This window comes from Schistocerca piceifrons, chromosome 4 (assembly GCF_021461385.2).
Source record: "Schistocerca piceifrons isolate TAMUIC-IGC-003096 chromosome 4, iqSchPice1.1, whole genome shotgun sequence".
NCBI lineage: Eukaryota > Metazoa > Arthropoda > Insecta > Orthoptera > Acrididae > Schistocerca > Schistocerca piceifrons.
In genome coordinates, this window is record NC_060141.1 from 499,957,209 (window position 1) to 499,978,050 (window position 20,842).

General features: G+C 43.5%; 1 protein-coding gene and 1 pseudogene across 1 annotated transcript in view; both read left to right on the forward strand.

Moving 5' to 3' along the window:
• Positions 1 to 8,521, forward strand: part of LOC124795947 — a 120,009-nt gene extending 111,488 nt beyond the window's left edge. The window contains exon 6 of the mRNA XM_047260027.1: positions 8,210 to 8,521. Coding sequence (XP_047115983.1) covers positions 8,210 to 8,521 — 312 coding nt within the window. The remainder of the gene's footprint in view (positions 1 to 8,209) is intronic.
• A 2,333-nt stretch (positions 8,522 to 10,854) lies between these two features.
• On the forward strand, positions 10,855 to 10,973 carry LOC124796621 (annotated as a pseudogene).
• Positions 10,974 to 20,842: the final 9,869 nt, after the last annotated feature.

The window sequence follows — 20,842 nt, forward strand, 5'->3', positions numbered from 1 at the left end:
CAGACATACTGTACACAACTTAGCTCATAGCACGTGTGTCTTGTGACGATTGGGTACACTGCACTGGCACATTAACCCATACTGCATGCACAACACTGTCCCTGGTGTCAGCTGTCCACTGCATCAGACAGCTTGTGATGTGTCCATGGTGAGGTGTGTTACTGTGTTCAGCGCACTACGCATAGTCAAAGACGGAACGTTACTCGCCATGACATTTCACAGACATGCATTTAATCTACGATGCAGCAGGGTGTAGCACCGGTAAAGCAGCACAAACAGGCCTCATCCTAACTGGAAGAAGTTTATCTCCACGGATACCAGCTTACGTGAGATGGTGTCGTTCGTGCCTCAGAGAGCCAGCGTAGCTTCTTACCAAAGACATGTCCAAACACAGACTTTGAGGCGATGGTGTTGGATCGTGTGGCCAACCACCCACCAATAAACACCTGTCAACTTACCTGTGAAACGCACACTTCGAAGGGTACAGTGTGCAGAGTCTGGTGAAACAGGTATAACAGCCTTATCGTAAAGAACGTGTGCAAGCACTGGGACCAACGGATTTTAAGCCCTGAATTCACTCCTGTCAATACCCGCCAGGTTAGCCGATCGCGCTAATGCGCTACTTCCTGGACTCGGGTAGGCGCGCCGGCCCCGGATTGAATCCGCCCGGCGGCTTAATGATGGAGGACAGTGTGCCGACCAGCCTAGATGTGGTTTTTGGGCGGTTTTCCACATCCCACTAGGTGAATACCGGGCTGGCCCCCACATCCCGCCTCAGTTACACAGCTCGCAGACATCTGAACACATTCGCACTATTCCATGGATTTTACTAGACACAGACAGTTGGGATACACTAATTCCGTCCCGGGTGTATGGGGTGGCGGCAGGAAGGGTATCCGGCCACCCCTTCCATTAACCTTGCCAAATCCGATTAACCATGCCGATCCTGCGTCATTGCGGGAAAAGGCACAAGCAACAAATTCACTCCTCTCAATGAATAGTCCATGGAAGCGCTGTAGTGCCGAACTTAGCACAGTCTGAACTGTTCATGCATGAGGCCTCATTCACCCATGATGATGGTTTCAACAGCTGCAGCAGCCACGCCACCCACATCGGTAACCTGCAGCAATGGTTCTTTGTCAATGTATGGGCGGGCATTGTACAAGATCCTCTAATATGATCTTACTTCCTGCCTCCCAACTCAACTGATCCATGTTACCTCGTTTTCCTGCGAGATGTGCTGCCACAGTTCTTGGAGACTGTACCCCTTGTTGCTGCGAGAGTATGTGGTTTCAGCACGACGGTGCACCAGCGCACTTTGATGTTAATGTCTACAAGCACCTGAACAACAAGTAACCTCATCGTTGGATTGGAAGTGGAGGTTCAGTCCCATGGCCAGCGCGATCATCGGATCTCACACCTCTGGACTTGTATATGTAACTATGTAGAAACAGATGAAGACTTGCTTGCTAGGGTCCAAGTTGGTACAACAAACACCAGGGATCTTTGAGAGAGTGCGGCAGAACTTCAAGCGCCGCTGTCCTGCATGAATTGAGACTGGCGGTCGTTACATTGAACAGATACTATGAGGTACGTTGTTCGTATGCGGTGTGCGCTGTGTAGGACCATACACAATAAATATGCATGACCGATCACTGGTTCCCTATCTCAATATAATCGGTCTAGGACCCACTAACACTGTTTCAATTTGATCCAAAAGGTTTGAGACAGCTTGTATAGCACGGCTAACTGAAAGACTTGAGGCAGACGACTTACAACAACAGCTCATTTAACTTTTATGTGAATAAACGCCGTTTCAAATCACCAGCACATTGAGGATCTCTCAAAATGCGGCGGTGTAGGAACTATTTGTTCTAACGAAATGACAAAAATGTAGTATTAGTGGTAAAAGATGTACTGTAGCTGAAGACGCTCTTGTTTGGAAAAGAAGTATCCTAAAGAACTTTTTGTATCCCGCCTGTAAACTGAAGGTTAGGCCGAATATAGGAAGCTAGGAGGAGCAGGTGAGATAGAACTCTCGGTACTGCAGTGTGAATTTAAATCACCTTTACTTTAGCAAGAAGATGAATATATGACTTTGCACTGAGGAGCATGTATGTGCGAAGCCGGATGTCTCAAGCTCACAAAAGGTACACAGGCAAAATCTGCAGTGGCTAGCCCACTGTGAAATAGAAATAATGTTGCTTGGTCGTCTACTCGGAATCAAATGGGCAGAATCTGGAGCGGCGCTCGTAGAGCTGCACAGCGCCGGCTGGAGGCCACTGTCGTCGGTGTCGGTGACATAGTGCCAACCTAAGAACTTGTACTTACGCCGTGGCATCGTAGCTATCGATACCTCAGAATTAGCTCGTAAATTTTCTTTTATGTTTTGTAGATGGTTGAGACCAAGTTACCTTTTAATTCTTTGCAAATGTGGCAGTATTTTCTATGCTTTTTATTCTTCGTGGTAATTTGTTTTACCAGATTATCAACAGGTTTTGAATGTTTACTCGCATTTGCGTGTTTCATGCTTGATTTGAAAATTATTGACAATGACAACTCACTTCTGAGAGAGAGAGAGAGAGAGAGAGAGAGAGAGAGAGAGAGAGAGAGAGAGATCACTCATATGTACACAGCACCGAATATTATAGAACATACCTCTACTAAATTAATAAGGAAGTTCTTTATAGCTTCGACGCTCATATACATTACAGCACGATGAACTTGTGGAACTTCACATTTTGTGCTGTAACTTAGATCTCATGAAGGCTTTAACTGCTGGTACGTCTTTATGTGGCGTTTAATTATAAAAATTAATACAAAGAACGATATGTTTTTATAAATCTTCAATGTGCCGTTGCCTTGAAACAGCATACTTTCGTAACAAACGAGTTGTGACACGAATGCTATCAACTATGGAACCCAATACGGCTTCTCCCAAGCAGCCCACTTCGAACGCTAACGTGAAGTCGATAGCAGTTCCTGCAGTATTCGATACAGTATGTGTCGTCAAAATGATGCCACATGTCCCTCAAGTCCTGTGACCTGAATGTTACGCACACAGCAAATGCTGCAGACTCCACGCTGTCAGGGTCTCATACCAAGGGAAAATGAAATGTTCGCAGTTTTGATTTGAAAATAAGAACATTAGTCAGGACAGTCATGGCTTCTTGCTGCCACACTGGGGATCTTTGCACTATTCGTGCAAAGTTCGACGATTTTTGAAAAATAAAAAAATATCCTAAAGTCTTCTGTTGTAATTAGAACGAACATTTTCGTTTCGAATAATGCATATGATGCATGCTTTATCATGCACACCAAGGCACTGAAATGCGTTGCCCTATTATTAGTGTACGCAGGATAAAATTTGTTTTCACTCTCCAGAAAAATAAAGAGCATTGTAAGGAAAAATGTGAATGAAGTGCAGTAACAAAAAGAACTGGACATTTATGTTCCGAAAGTGAACTAAAAGTAAATTATACGAAAGAGTGTGTCTTCAGTGTAATTTTGTACATAAATAGTCAACTGCCGGCGAGTAACTTGTGAGTGATGATGCAGGCTTTCAAGAGTGACATGTAGCACATTTTGAAAATACAGTAAATAGTATTTTCCAGTGAAAGCATGTGAATTTTGGATTAGCCATGTTTTTCGGTTATCCGTGCAGTCTTGTGTACACATTGACCCATATAATAGTTCTTGCTGCACCTGATTATAGCAGTTCTATCGAATTCACGCTTTGCGAAAACCATCAAAATGAACCTCAGGTAGTTGCTACAAAATTGTCTTGAAAGACACACTTCATAATTTAGCAACTAAGGTATTTGTTCGCAACTGAAAATATAGACATTTCACCTAATTGTTAGGGAAACTCTCCCTACTAATAGGGCGAAACTTACAGTATCAGTACACTCTATGGAGACATTTACGTACTCAGAATGCCTTTACTACAGTGAGCCGCGCGCGACTAACCGAGCGGTTTGAGGCGCTACGGTCATGGACTGTGCGGCTGATCCCGGTGGAGGTTCGAGTCCTCCCTCGGGCATGGGTGTGTGTGTTTGTCCTTAGGATAATTTAGGTTAAGTAGTGTGTAAGCTTATGGACTGATGACCTTAGCAGTTAAGTCCCATAAGATTTCACACACATTTGGACATTTTTTTTACTACAGTGGATAGAAGCGCAAATGCAAGAAACAACAAAAAGTATCTTTAACATCATCATAACATTAATATTAAACGTCGATTACGGAAGCTTCAAAGCATAATAGAGAGGTACATAGACGGAGATACGAGAATGAAGGTTCCGCCTCTATTTTGATTTCCTTTGGTTGCAAGCTGTGGAAAGTGAAAAATCATGAGGAGTTTGGTGTGACTACTTTCGTCTCGGCTAGCTGTCCGCTGTCAGCAGCGGACTGTTCAGGCTTGTGGAGGCTCTGTAATGGTGTGGGGAGTGTGCGGTTGCGTTGGTATGGGACCTCTGATACGTGTAGATGCGACTGTGATAGGTGACACATACGTAAGTATCCTGTCTGATCACCTGCATCCATTCATGTCCATTGTTCATTCCGACTGACTTGAGCAATTCCAGCAGGACAATGGGACACCCCACACATCCAGAATTGCCACAGAGCGGCTGCAGAAATACTCTTCTGACAAGGGAACCTCCCCATGAAACCCCCCTCAGCTTTAGTTATAAGTTGGCACAGTGGATAGGCCTTGAAAAACTGAACACAGATCAATCGAGAAAACAGGAAGTTGTGTGGAACTATGAAGAAAATAAGCAAAATATACAAACTGAGTAGTCCATGCGCAAGATAGGCAACATCAAGGATAGTGTTAGCTCAGGAGCGCCGTGGTCCCGTGGTTAGCGTGAGTAGCTGGGGAACGAGAGGTCCTTGGTTCAAGTCTTCCCTGGAGTGAAAAGTTTAATTTTGTATTTTCAGACAATTATTATCTGTCCGACCGTCCGTCCGATGCGAGGTAACTGCGCCGTAGTATGGGGACGCTACACCTAAACGGAAAAATTTGAAAACGTTAAAAACATATGTTTTGCCAGAGCACAGGGAAAACTGTGCGACTGTGAAACTGTTGCATTCATTTGTTGCAGTTTATGTGACAAACTCTTATGTTTTCATCACTTTTTTGGGAGAGATTATCACATCCACAAGAAAACCTAAATCGGGCAAGGTAGAAGAATCTTTTTACCCATTCGCCGAGTGTACAAGTTAGGTGGGTCGACAGCATATTCCTGTCATGTGACGCACATGCCGTCACCAGTGTCGTATAGAATATATCAGACGTGTTTTCCTGTGGAGGAATCGGTTGACCTATGACCTTGCGATCAAATGTTTTCGGTTCCCATTGGAGAGGCACGTCCTTTCGTCTACTAATCGCACGGTTTTGCGGTGCGGTCGTAAAACACAGACACTAAACTTATTACAGTGAACAGAGTCGTCAATGAACAAACGAACAGATCATAACTTTGCGAAAATAAAAAAAAAATAAACTTTTCACTCAAGGAACCAAGGACCTCACGTTCCGCACCTGCTCACGCACTGGTGACGGCATGTGCATCACATGACAGGAATATGTTGTCGACCCACCTAACTTGTACACTTGGCGAATGGGTAAAGAGATTATTCTACCTTGCCCGATTTAGGTTTTCTTGTGGATGTGATAATCTCTCCCAAAAAAGTGATGAAAACATAAGAGTTTGTCACATAAACTGCAACAAATGAATGCAACAGTTTCACAGTCGCACAGTTTTCCCTGTGCTCTGTCAAAACGTATTTTTTTAACGTTTTCAAATTTTTCCGTTTAGGTGTAGCGTCCCCATACTACGGCGCAGTTACCTCGCATCGGACGGACGGTCGGACATATAATACCTGTCTGAAAATACAAAATTAAACTTTTCACTCTAGGGAAGACTTGAACCAAGGACCTCTCGTTCGACAGCTGCTCACGCTAAGCACGGGACCACGGTGCTCCTGAGCTCACATTATCCTTGATGTTGCCTATCTTGCGCATGGACTACTCAGTTTGTATATTTTGCTTATTTTTTTCATAGTTCCACACAACTTCTTCCTGTTTTCTCGATTGATCTGTGTTCAGTTTTTCAAGGCCTATCCACTGTGCCAACTTATAACTAAAGCTGAGGGGGGTGCGATGGGGAGGTTCCGTTGTGAGTTTAAACAGTTCCGCTGGTCACTAAACTCCCCAGACATGAACATTATTGAGCATATCTGGGATGCCTTGCAACGTGCTTTTCAGAAGAGATCTCCACCCCCTCGTACTCTTACGGATTTATGGACAGCCCTGCAGGATTCATGATGTCGATTCTCTCTAGCAGTACTTCAGATATTAGTCGAGTGCGTGCCACGTCGTGTCGCGGCACTTCTGCGTGCTCGCGGGGACCGTAGACAATATTAGGCAGGTGTACCAGTTTCCTTGGCTCTTCAGTGTAATACGTAGTTGTAATTAACTATAGCAGGGATCCTCAAACTATTTTGGACAAGTGACCCCTTTTCCAAAATGAACTGTTACCTCAGAGCCAGCTTTAGTAGCCGTGCGGTTCTAGGCGCTACAGTCTGGAGGTTCGAATCCTGCCTCGGGCACGGATGTGTGTGATGTCCTTAGGTTAGTTAGGTTTAATTAGTTCTAAGTTTTAGGCGACTGATGACCTCAGAAGTTAAGTCGCATAGTGCTCAGAGCCATTTGAACCATTTGTTACCTCAGGCACCCATGGCCAAATTACCTACTTTTAAGATCAACCCCCTTATTCATAATAGTCCGCTAACTTAAAACAGGTGCTACAGAGTATTTTTACAAATACGTTTATACCTACCTATTTAAAATATTGTGTATGTTGTGTTTACCACTTTTTCAGTCACTTTACTTCACTTAATTTAGCTATGTAGTAACCTTGTAATCTCTTGAAATAAATGAGTACTTATATGAGTTATTATCGTTCAAGCTCCAACGAATTTCAAAACGCAAATGAATTTTCAACCTAAGTGGAAGCTCGTTAAATAGTAAAATATCAGGAACATGTTTGGACTTGATCATGAATTCGTTCGTGTTAAATCGCGTAAGCGTCAAAGAGAGAGCAAGTCAAAACGCGCCTGAAAGGAGCGCCGTGGTCCCGTGGTTAGTGTGAGCAGCTGAGGAATGAGAGGTCCTTGGTTCAAGTCTTCCCTCGAGTGAAAAGTTTAGCGCCGGCATGGTAGCTCAGCGTGTTCGGTCAGGGGGTTAGCTGCCCTCTGTAATAAAAAAAACTGAGTTCATCGATCAACAACGAACTTAAACGGATGTCTTACGACGTCCGTCCCGAGCAGATTCAACGAACAAAAGCGAACAAAATGAAATTTTGCCGGCACGGTAGCTGAGCGTGTTCGGTCAGAGGGTTAGCTGCCCTCTGTAATAAAAAAACTGATCAATAACGAACTTCAACGGGCGTCAGTTGACGTCCGCCACGAACAATTGAAACGAACAAAACGAGATTAAAAAAAAAAAAGACGAACGCTCGAACTCATTATCTTGCACAAACTTGTCCACACAGACTTGCCGAGTTTTTCATTTTGTATGAACTTGAGACTTTACATTACTACAACAATGCTATTTCCTACAAAATGTTAATTATTCTTAGTACACGTAACACAACATAAACAATACAGTACCTACCTGTCTTGAAAGTTTTAAATAAGAACTTGTGTTGCCGGCCGGGGTGACCGAGCGGTTCTAGGCGCTACAGTCTGGAACCGCGCGACCGCTACGGTCGCAGGTTCGAATCCTGCCTCGGGCATGGATGTGTGTGATGTCCTTAGGCTAGTTAGGTTTAAGTAGTTCTAAGTTCTAGGGGACTGATGACCTCAGAAGTTAAGTCCCATAGTGTTCAGAGCCATTTGAACCATTTTTTTTTAACTTGTGTTAATTTAATATGGGTCGATTTTTAGATCTCGTCGACCCCCAAAATCAGTTTCCGTTTATGTCGACCCATAGGAAACCGATAACGACCCCAAGGGGTCGATATCGACCACTTTGGGAATCCGTGAACTAGTGCATGGCCTATAAAATATCACTTCCTTTGAAAGATTTTGGAGTAGTAAAATTGATGACGGTTTAGTCTCAGTGTCCCCTTGTGCTCTAGGATTTGCAGTTTTGAAGCGAGTGTAGCGGGCGGCCGCGGTCACAGGAAGCTGGTGGCGTGATTGCAGGTGGAGGAGGCGGCGGACGCTCTGGAAGTGTGGCTGTGGGTGGCCGGCGGCGAGCCGGACTGCGCGCGCTACGAGGTGCGCGCTTCCCTGTCGTGCGGGCAGCGTCCGCGCGGCCGCAGGCTGTCGCGCACCGTCAGCGGCGCAGAGCTGACGGCGCCCGTCTTCACGGGCCGCGCGCTGCCGCTCGCCGTGGCCGCCGCGCAGGCCGACCCGCCCCCGCTGCGCCTGCCCCTGGCCGCCCCCGCAGCCGCCTCCTGCCTGCAGCTCGAGGTGCGCGACCTGCTGCACGAGCCGGAGGTGACAACCACGTGACGCCTCCTGCCTGCGCTGCTCCCGGCCTAGCACGTGGTTCACACCAGCCCGCTAACTCAATCCAGTGCGTGGCCGTTTTTAGGATGCACAGGCACCTGCGGTGCGGAACATTTTGATAATTAACCCATAAAAATTGCATCTTGGAGCAATTTTCGTATTGAAAGCCTAGAATGCATCATTTAGTGTTTATTATTTAATTGTATAATATTTTAGTATGCAATGTAAAGTGTACTGACAAGTTTTAAAAATAAAAAAAAACTGAAATCATTAAGATATTCCATATAATTTATTAACATTGCTACAAGAAACTAATCCATGGAGAAGAAATAAAAACTTTGAGGTTCGCCGATGACATTGTAATTCTGTCAGAGACAGCAAAGGACTTGGAAGAGCAGCTGAACGGAATGGACAGTATCTTGAAAGGAGGATATAAGATGAACATCAACAAAAGCAAAAATGAGGATAATGGAATGCAGTCGAATTAAAATCGGGTGATGCTGAGGGTACTAGATTAATAGGTTGGAGCGTTGTTTGGGGAAGGAGACCAGACAGCGAGGTCATCGGTCTCACCGGATTAGGGAAGGATGGGGAAGGAAGTCGGCCGAGCCCTTTCAAAGGAACCATCCCGGCATTTGCCTGGATTTAGGGAAATCACGGAAAACCTAAATCAGGATGGCCGAACGCGGGATTGAACCGTCGTCCTCCCGAATTAGATTACGAAATGAGACGCTTAAAGTAGTAAAGGAGTTTTGCTATTTGGGGAACAAAATAACTGATGATGGTCGACGTAGACAGGATATAAAATGTAGACTGGCAGTGGCAAGGAAAGCGTTTCTGAAGAAGAGAAATTTCTTAACATCGAGTATAGATTCAAGTGTCAGGAAGTCTTTTCTGAAAGTATTTGTATGGAGTGCAGCCATGTATGGAAGTGAAACGTGGACGATAAACAGCTTAGACAAGAAGAGAATAGAAGCTTTCGAACTGTGGTGCTACAGAAGAATGCTGAAGATTAGATGGGTAGATCATATAACTAATGTGGAGGTACTGAATAGAACTGGGGAGAAGAGAAATTTGTGGCACAACTTGACCAGAAGAAGGGATCGGTTGGCAGGACATGTTCTGAGGCATCAAGGGAACACCAATTTAGTATTGGAGGGCAGCGCGGAGGGTAAAAATCGTAGAGGGAGACCAAGAGATGAATACACTAAACGCATTCAGAAGGATGTAGGTTGCAGTAGGTACTGGGAGATGAAGAAGCTTGCACAGGATAAAGTAGCATGGAGAGCTGTATCAAACCAGTCTCTGGACTCAAGACCGCAACAACATAAACAACAACAACAACAAAGAACTATAATTTAAAAAAAAAACGGAGCAAGAAGTTGAGGTTAATGTTTGTGCAGAAGTCCATACTTAAGTTTTAATAATAACATGTCTTAACTACGACCGAACCTGTTTGTTACGCAAATACAAATAAAAGGACTGTGACAAAAAGAAAATTTTAAATATATACAATTCAAATACAGTCTAATATATCTTTAACAAATGAAGTTACCTGAAAATGGTTTTCCGCACCTTGAGGAGCTCTCGAAATCGCGTCTGGAGACAAGAAGTAATAAAAATTAATGAGTCTCGGTTCAGATCAAATGAAGTGTGGAAGGAATTGGCTTTTCACAAAATCAAACTCACTTCAAGTACCAACATTTCGCGAGATATTCTTTTAAAAGTTTCAGTGATTGTCCCACACTTTCATCCAGTCGCCGCTGGGAATCGGAATCGAGGTAGTGCAAAGTTCGAGAAGTGAATGCTGACATATTGCCGCCAACTGTCGACTGAAAAATTCAGCCAAATAAATCCACAAAAAATAATGTCAACGTCTTTTATAGTTATAAGATAACATGCATCACACTATTAAAACAAAGACTTTTTCATTTTTGACGTTGTGGTGCAGGCCCCTTGGGTCCAGTCTACATAGCCTGTGCATAAATGTCACCCTGGTCTAGTAGCGAGTGCTTATGTGTCTCTAATAAAGAAGGAATCGACAGTTATTTGCTGTGTTCAATTACGTGCTTCAACAGTGCAAATACATTAATAAATTTATATGGTAAATCTGTTCATAAAGCCATCCTTGAATTGACATTGAAATATACATTGGCAAACCTAATTCACAAAATCTCTGAGACACAATCTTGTATGCAATTCACCTGCAGGTCTCGCATCCTGCAGTGGTACGTTTTAAGTTTTGAGCATACTGTGGGAGAAGACTCACTGCCCCCCTCCCCCTTATGCCCAATCCAGTGATGAGATGGAACACAACTTTTTGCATAAAAATACATTTATTCTGTAATACCATGTTGAATACGCCGGTTCTCGTCCGATCTCCGAAGTTAAGCAACATCGGATCCGGTTAGTACTTGGATGGGTGACCGCCTGGGAACACCGGGTGCTGTTGGCTCTTATGTCCCCCCACGAACAACAGACCTTGCCGTTGGTGGGGAGGCTTGCGTGCCGCAGCGATACAGATAGCCGTACCGTAGGTGCAACCACAACGGAGGGGTATCTGTTGAGAGGCCAGACAAACGTATGGTTCCTGAAGAGGGGCAGCGGCGTTTTCAGTAGTTGCAGGGGCAACAGTCTGGATGATTGACTGATCTGGCCTTGTAACACTAACCAAACGGCCTTGCTGTGCTGGTACTGCGAACGGCTGAAAGCAAGGGGAAACTACGGCCGTAATTTTTCCCGAGGGCATGCAGCTTTACTGTATGATTAAATGATGATGGCGTCCTCTTGGGTAAAATACTCCGGAGGTAAAATAGTCCCCCATTCGGATCTCCGGGCGGGGACTACTCAGGAGGACGACGTTATTAGCAGAAAGAAAACTGCCGTTCTACGGATCGAGCGTGGAATGTCAGATCCCTTAATCGGGCAGGTAGGTTAGAAAATTTAAAAAGGGAAATAAGGATAGGTTAAAGTTAGATATAGTGGGAATTAGTGAAGTTCGGTGGCAGGAGGAACAAGACTTTTGGTCAGGTGAATACAGGGTTATAAATACAAAATCAAGTAGGGGTACTGCAGGAGTAGGTTTAATAATGAATAAAAAAACAGTAGGAATGCGGGTAAGCTACTACAAACAGCACAGCGAACGCATTGTTGTGGCCAAGATAGACACTAAGCCCACGCCTACGACAGTAGTACAAGTTTATATGCCAACGAGCTCTGCAGATGACGAAGAAATTGATGAAATGTATGATGAAATAAAAGAAATTATTCAGATAGTGAAGGGAGACGAAAATTTAATAGTCATGGGTGACTGGAATTCGGTAGTAGGAAAAGGGAGAGAAGGAAACGTAGTAGGTGAATATGGATTGGGGGCAAGAAATGAAAGAGGAAGCCGCCTGGTGGAATTTTGCACTTAATCATAACTAACACTTGGTTCAAGAATCGTAAAAGAAGGTTGTATACATGGAAGAAGCCTGGAGATACTGACAGGTTTCAGATAGATTATATAATGGTAAGACAGAGATTTAGGAACCAGGTTTTAAATTGTAAGACATTTCCAGGGGCAGATGTGGACTCTGACCACAATCTATTCGTTATGGACTGAAGATTAAAACTGAAGAAACTGCAAAAAGGTGGGAATTTAAGGAGATGGGATCTGGATAAACTGACTAAACCAGAGGTTTTACAGAGTTTCAGGGAGAGCATGAGGCAAAACAATTGACAAGAATGGGGGAAAGAAATACAGTAGAAGAAGAATGGGTAGCTTTGAGGGATGAAGTAGTGAAGGCAGCAGAGGATCAAGTAGGTAAAAAGACGAGGGCTAGTAGAAATCCTAGGGTAACAGAAGAAATATTGAATTTAATTGACGAAAGGAGAAAATATAAAAATGCAGTAAATGAAGCAGGCGAAAAGGAATACAAACGTCACAAAAATGAGATCGACAGGATGTGCAAAATGGCTAAGCAGGCATGGCTAGAGGACAAATGTAAGGATGTAGAGGCTTATCTCACTGAATATCAAGAGCTCAGATGGGAACCCAGTTCTAAGCAAAGAAGGGAAAGCAGAAAGGTGGAAGGAGTATATAGAGGGTCTATACAAGGGCAATGTACTTAAGGGCAATGTTATAGAAATGGAAGAGGAGGTAGATGAAGATGAAATGGGAGATATGATACTGCGTGAAGAGTTTGATAGAGCACTGAAAGATCTAAGTCGAAACAAGGCCCCGGAAGTAGACAACATTCCATCAGAACTACTGACAGCCTCGGGAGAGCCAATCCTGACAAAACTCTACCATCTGATGAGCAAAATCTATGAGACAGGCGAAATACCCTCTGACTTCAAGAAGAATATAATAATTCCAATCCCAAAGAAAGCAGGCGTTGACATGTGAAAATTACCGAACTATCAATTTAATAAGTCACGGCTGCAAAATACTAACGCGAATTCTTTACAGACGAATGGAAAAACTGGTAGAAGCCGACCTCGGGGAAGATCAGTTTGGATTCCGTAGAAATATGGGAACAAGTGAGGCAATACTGACCCTACGACTTATTTTAGAAGCTAGATTAAGAAAAGGCAAACCTACGTTTCTAGCATTTGTAGACTTAGAGAAAGCTTTTGACAATGTTGACTGGAATACTCTCCTTCAAATTCTGAAGGTGGCAGGGGTAAAATACAGGGAGCGAAAGGCTATTTGCAATTTGTACAGAAACCAGATGGCAGTTATAAGAGTCGAGGGACACGAAAGGGAAGCAGTGGTTGGGAAGGGAGTGAGACAGGGTTGTAGCCTCTCCCCGATGTTGTTCATTCTGTATATTGAGCAAGCAGTAAAAGAAACAAAAGAAAAATTCAGAATAGGAATTAAAATCCATGGAGAAGAAATAAAAACTTTGAGGTTCGCCGATGACATTGTAATTCTGTCAGAGACAGCAAAGGACTTGGAAGAGCAGTTGAACGGAATGTAGAGTGTCTTGAAAGGAGGGTATAATATGAACATCAACAAAAGCAAAACGAGGATAATGGAATGTAGTCGAATTAAGTCAGGTGATGCTGAGGGAGTTAGATTAGGATATGAGACACTTAAAGTAGTAAAGGAGTTTTGCTATTTGGGGAGCAAAATAACTGATGATGGTCGAAGTAGAGAGAATATAAAATGTAGACCGGCAATGGCTAGGAAAGCGTTTCTGAAGAAGAGAAATTTGTTAACATCGAGTATAGATTTAAGTGTCAGGAAGTCGTTTCTGAAAGGATATGTATGGAGTGTAGCCGTGTATGGAAGTGAAACGTGGACGATAACTAGTTTGGACAAGAAGAGAATAGAAGCTTTCGAAATGTGGTGTTACAGAAGAATGCTGAGGATTAGACGGGTAGATCACATAACTAATGAGGAGGTAATGAATAGGATTGGGGAGAAGAGGAGTTTGTGGCACAACTTGACTATAAGAAGAGATCGGTTGGTAGGACATGTTCTGAGGCATCAAGGGATCACCAATTTAGTATTGGAGGGCAGCGTGGAGGGTAAAAATCGTAGAGGGAGACCAAGAGATGAATACACTAAGCAGATTCAGAGGGATGTAGGTTGCAGTAGGTACTGGGAGATGAAGAAGCTTGCGCAGGATACAGTAGCATGGAGAGCTGCATCAAACCAGTCTCAGGACTGAAGACCACAACAACAACTACAACTTTACAAGGTACCAAAGAGCTGGTCGAGGTGTATGTCTGCTAATTGCCGAATCTCCACGTTAACTGACATATCTGCTCTCTATGGCCACTCAGCAATAGGTATGTGTACAAAGGATCCAGAAAGTCCCGTTATGGACATCCAAAGTTACAGCATTTCCAACAGGGAGCAGGTTATACAGGACAAGCCGACCCATACAGTTTCAAGATAGCATTAGGAGTGGCAAAGTGAGTTACAGAGCTCAACATAGTCCCGCTCTAAAATAAGTCTTCTCATTTTACAAGAAGAAACAAATTTAACAAGCAACAAATGAAATTATAAATTCCACATCACTGAAGAAAATAAAAATGAGTGTCACTAGACACAATATCATGGCACATAAAAATGAAATACACTAACATTTGTTGTTGTTGTTGTCGTTGTGGTACACAAAAAACAACAAAACATTAGTTACACTGCATATGAAACAGGAAGGCTATTATAAACTTAATTCCATTTGAATGAGCCTCGGAAAGTCCAATAGTACCGACCGACCGCCGTGTCATCCTCAGTTGATTGCAGTCACTGGATGCGGATATGGAAGGGCATGTGGCCAGCACACTGCTCTCCCAGTCATTGTCAGTTTTTGTGACTGGAGACACTACTGAATCAAGTAACTCCTCATTTGGCCTCACAAGGGTTGAGTGCACCCCTCTTGCCAACAGCATTCGGCAGACCTGGACGGTCACTCATCCAAGCCTGACAGCGCTTAGCTTTGATGATCTTATGGGAACTGGTGTTACCACTGTTGTACGACCATTGACAAAGGTACTAATATGCAAGACATAAAAAACGATAAATGTCACTGTCACACTGCATAAGAGACATGAACGATACTAACTGACACTTAAGGTACAAAAACCAAGAGAACTATTACTGCATACAATTCGACTGTTAAGAAATTAATACTGGCAACAGTCAGTCAGTCCACAAGAAAATATTTACAACTTCTTAAGCTGTGATTGTGTACTATGATTTGTTGCTGTATATAGCAATACGGTGATGGGCTTTCATTGTGTACACCATAGAAATGAGAGGGAACATATCACTGCTTCACTACTTCGGCAGGGAGAACAATTTTCCCATAGCCCCTTTAATCTGCTCATTACCAGTTTTCACGGTCACTACATGCACAAGCTTATCAGGACCAGGAAATAGCTGCTCGATGCCACCCACCACACCATTGGAGGTAAGTTATCTTCATTGATGGGGGACAATTTTACCACAGGCCTTTTAATCAGCCCATTGCCTGTTTTCACAACCACTACACACACAGTCTTATCAGGACCAGGAAACAGCTGCTTGATGACACCAAGCCCCCACACCATTGGAGACAAGTTATCTCCATTGACCAGCACATGATGGCTGAACTGGGCTTACCGTGTTGCTTCTGAAGTCCACTTGCTGCATTAGTGTAGCTGATGTAGATACTCGGAGAATCATCTCTTCCAAATGGACTGATGCAGCTGTTGTTAAAGATTCTACCTGTGGAGCTTGTGCGTGGGGACCTCAAGGATATAGGGTTCAGGAAGGGCACAAAGTGGCTGTCGAATGAGGAAACGCCCAGGACTGAGAGCAAATTATTTCAGTTCATCAGGGGTGTCTTTCCCATCCCATCTGTCTACTGGTGCACTATTGGTTACCACACAATGATTGACTGACATTGCTTGTTTAAGTTGGAGAAAGACTTTTGGTGGACAGTGATTGTGTACATGACTGCAATATGAGGAATCAGTGGAAATGGAACATGGAGCCATCAGCTGTTCCATCACTGTGACAGATGAGTTTAAATGTAGAGGTTGTCAATCACTTCGGACAGCCGTTTGGAAACTCTCCACAATACCGCCAAGCTCCTCCAGTTTCCTCATGTTGTAACTGTCTTTTATTTAAAAGCATCAAATGTGTGTGGCATGTTATGGTAGGTGCAGTAACAACATGATTTACACCGTGCGACGTCTAGTTTTCTGTGAGAGGCAATGTATCAGAACATGGTAATGTAAGTTTGTAACCTGACGCAGACCTCGAAGTCATGACGGAAAAACAAAATGTATGGCAGTGTACTAAGCGTGTTAAAGCAGAAAAAGCAATGTTTCAAACAACGACACAGGGTCACAGGGAGCGTCTCTTGTGACTTACAGTATAAATTGTGGGATACGTTCATCCTGGTACAGTATGCCAACTTCTGTGGCCGAGTGGTTCTAGATGCTTCAGTCTGGAACCGCGCGACCGCTACGGTCGCACGTTCGAATCCTGCCTCGGGCATGGATGTGTGTGATGTCCTTAGGCTAGTTAGGTTTAAGTAGTTCTTAGTTCTAGGGACTGATGACCTCAGATGTTAAGTCCCATAGTGCTCAGAGCCATTTGAACCATTATCCTACAGTATAGATGATGAAACTTCAAAATGGTCTGTGGTATAGATCAATACCTGTATATTTAATAGGATCGTCACATGTGCTTGAAGCCAGCACGCATGCGGTATTTGAATTCGACATATGGGAGGAGAGCGATGCGGTAAAAATCTTATCGAGTTCTCTTTCGGATGAAGTTAGTGGAGCTTTTATAGTTCGCAATTTTTCTCTGGTGGATGGTACAGAATAACGATGGTAGAATGTTGGTGTGATAGACGTGAATGGGCACTGAGGGATGTGGATCTGTAGTACCTGCTTGTAGTTTGGAGAAGCACCACAATGCAGTAGCAAAATCGACGTCCTTCCCCCCAGTTCCTGTACTGTATTTTATACTACCTCGTGTTGCAGAAGCAGGCTTCATTTCCATCGAATGGTCAAAACACAGTTCTGTCACAGTAACTCAGCTGCACCTGTTTCTACACGGGTTGCAGAAGGTGGTAGATATAGCTTTCTCCGACTTCTACTCAGTTCCGGCTTAACACTGGAACAACCACATGTGCAAAGCTGCAGAGACGCGAGCGCAGAGTCTGAGGGGTAGTTGCAAGATGCATAGGGACTACCTAAAACCATGATGGAATTTTACCGTAGCAGATAGGTTCGAGAAAGGTGGCTCGTTTCGAGATATGAGTGTGCCAGAAATATGATTCACTAGTGGCTGCAATCATTAATGAACTTCTCCATAGGATCCAAGGCAGGTATGTGGTTGAATGGAAAGACTTGATTCCAAATCACAGACATAATTTCTACCGAAAGCGTAGCACTGGAGATCTGAAAAGTAGTGTACATTTCTTATGACCTCAATCATCACACCATCTAATCTGGAGACCCTAAATCTTCAGAGAGAGCACACAACAACCTTGAGTTCAGGCATGTTTCCCTCAGTTTACACTGTAGTCAGTTCTTCAAATGTCAGCACTGTATTGCCAATGACATGTCTGAGATGTGACTTCATACATTTGAATACTGCTTCCCACAGTCCTCCAAAGTGAGGGGCAGGAGGTGGACTAAAATTCCAATTAATATCCTCTGAGGTCGAAAAATTCACAACAAATTCACAACGACAACTATAGAATCACAGAGAAAAATGTTAAGTTCATTGTGTGCACTTAAATATCTAGTACCAATATCACTGTGCATGTGAGACAATTTTCCTCTTCTAGCGATGAATCTCCTGAGTGCAGGCAGAAATGAGCTGGATGCTAAATCACTAACTAACTGAAGTTGGATGGCCATGGTTGCCAAAATAATGAATAAATCAATGTAGGCCTTGATAATAACCTTCTTCCTTCTTCCACCTATAGTGGTACATGTATCTTGTGAACGTATAGTGTGAGAGGACACACTGCCCTCTTCTTACTTCCATTTCAATGATTAGACAGAATACAGTTTGTTTATAAATGTATTTCTTCCGTAATACTTTATAAAGTGCACAAGGTGCAATTTTGTAATACTTTACAAAGTGCACAAGGTGCCCACAAGCTGTGGCCCTTGGCTGGTCAAGACATATGTCTGCTAACTGCAGGTCTCCATGCTGCCTAGCACATCCACTCTCTGCAGCTGCTTACAGTACCTGCATGCACAAACAATCCGGAATATCCATTACACATGCCAAAAGTTACAACATTTCCCAACAGGGAACAGGTTATACTGGAAAAGCTGAGCTGTCCAGTTTGCAAGATGTCGCTAGGTGGCATTAGGAGTGGCAAAGTGACTTACGGAACTCAACAAATCCCAAAATTAAAATTTATGGATAAATTGTCCTGATCTTTCAATGTAAAAACAGGGTCAGACAATTGCAGTTGAATACAGGGAAAATTTTGAAAATTTGAAATTAAAAACTAAGATAAGGGTAAAAAAATTTGTAGTCAAGTTCTGGTAGAACATAAAAAGCTTAGGAGTAAAGGAGACCACTCACTAAACAGCAGAAGCGTTAGGACATCGACAGACACAAAAACAAGAGAAAGAAAATATGCCAGCTTTCAGAATAAATCCTTTGTTGAGTACTCTCTCTCTCTCTCTCTCTCTCTCTCACACACACACACACACACACACACACACACACACACACACACACACACACACACACACTTGTGACCGTTCACTCTGGTGGACAACTGGCTGGTTGTCATAACAACAGAAAAAGCTACGTTGCGATTGCAGCGGAGTTGGTATATGACATGTCTGCTGTCACAGGTTGCCCTGCCTCTGATGCTCATCACTTGAGTGGTCTCCTTTACTTTTAAATTATTTACATTGTAGTAGATCTTTCCTGATATATTTTTACCTTTACCTTAGTTTCTTATTCCAAGTGTTCACAATTTATCCAGGATTCAATTGAAGGGAAGTGGAGATAAGCCTTGTCGGGTAAATATTTTTATTTTGATAGGTGATGGTACCTCATTCATAAATTTTACTGTTGAGATCGTGTCAGCAAATGTTTCGTAAATCAGGTTTGCCAATTTACAATTTAGTCCCAGTTCACAGATGGGGCAGTCTCCTTTCCTCCTAATTACTTACATAAGGTAGGCAAGCTCTTATTGCAGTTGGTTCAAATGGCTCTGAGCACTATGGGACTTAACATCTGACGTCATCAGTCCCCTAAAACTTAGAACTACTTAATCCTAACCAACCTAAGGACATCACACACATCCACGCCCCAGGCAGGATTCGAACCTGCTACCGTAGCGCTCGCGCGGTTCCGGACTGAAGCGCCTAGAACCGCTCGTCCACAGCGGCCGGCTAGTGCAGTTGGTATGTCCTTGCCTTCCTCCAATCTTTGAGCTGCCTTTCCTACCCAGTTATGGGAAAGGAGAGGGGGAAGGGCTATGGTTTAACTTGGACTCTGAGCCACAGTGCATCTCAGCATTTTTCACATTAGCAAATTTTGCCAGACATGAAAGAAGTGATATGTGACAGATAAACATTCTCAGACTAATCAAGGATTGAATCCATAGCCTGGTAGTTACCTACTAAGTGCTACTGAGCCAGGGTGAAAAACTTCAACAGCATAAAATACTACCACTCATTATGTGAAAATACACTATGTGATCAAACGTATCCGGACACCTGGCTGAAAATGACTTACAAGTTCGTGGTGCCCTCCATCGGTAATGCTGGAATTCAGTATGGTGTTGTTCCACCCTTAGCCTCGATGACAGCTTCTACTCTCGCAGGCATACGTTCAATCAGATGCTGGAAGGTTCCTTGGGGAATGTCGGTCGGTGTTGCCTGGCACGAAGTCGGCGTTCTAAAACACCCCAAAGGTGTTCTATAGGATTCAGGATTTTCTGAAATCCTGATAAATGCAGTAACACAACATGGCAAGCTTAACAATCTCTGTAGAGGAAACGAAATTTATTATGAATATAACACGTGCTCCAAAATTTTCAAGAACACATGTTGGTCCAGTAGAAAAGGTACAGAATTTTAATTACATAGGAGAAACCGTTCAAGAAAGCTGTTTAGACATATCTGCTTTAGAGTAAATAATACACAATATGAAAAAAACGAACAGAATTATTAGGGACACCTACAGCAAGACCGAGTTAACCTAAAGACCAGAAACTAATGCACTACAACACAATAGTAAAACCAGAATGCCTTTATGCCAGCAAATGTTTGGATGAGAATTGTAAACTTGAAAATTAAAAATATTGGAAATGAGACTTAAAAGGAAAAACTTCAGAATTTTGGAAACCTGCACTGGTGGCCACTTTCACCAACTTCCAGCGCCTGCAGCACAGGGCGAGGGTAAGTCGGACCCCATTCAGTGGTCAGAGGAGAGGGGGGGGGGGGGATTTTCTGCAGCCACACAGGGGTAGGCTGGCGAATGTCCTCACTTTGCTTAATTAAATATGACGCCTTGCAAAGAGTCTGGTGGATAATGCGAAACATATAGATAACTGTGGACCCCTGGAGGCACTAAGAGTATGGACAAAAAAGTGACAGGAATGCACACCTGGAGGTGTGCGAAAATTCTGGGTTGCAACATCCATTTTTACCCGCCTTAAAAAGTGAGACACATGTCGATAATTGACGGACCTCTGGGAGGAACTGGTACGGAGCATAGAGACAAAATCCCAAGAATTCCCACAAGGAGGCGCGTGAAGCTAAAGAACTGCGGATGAAGTCAGGCCTCTAAAAACGGTTTTCTGCGCAGTAAGGAGGCAGCCTTGACAACGAAAACGTGAGAAAGAC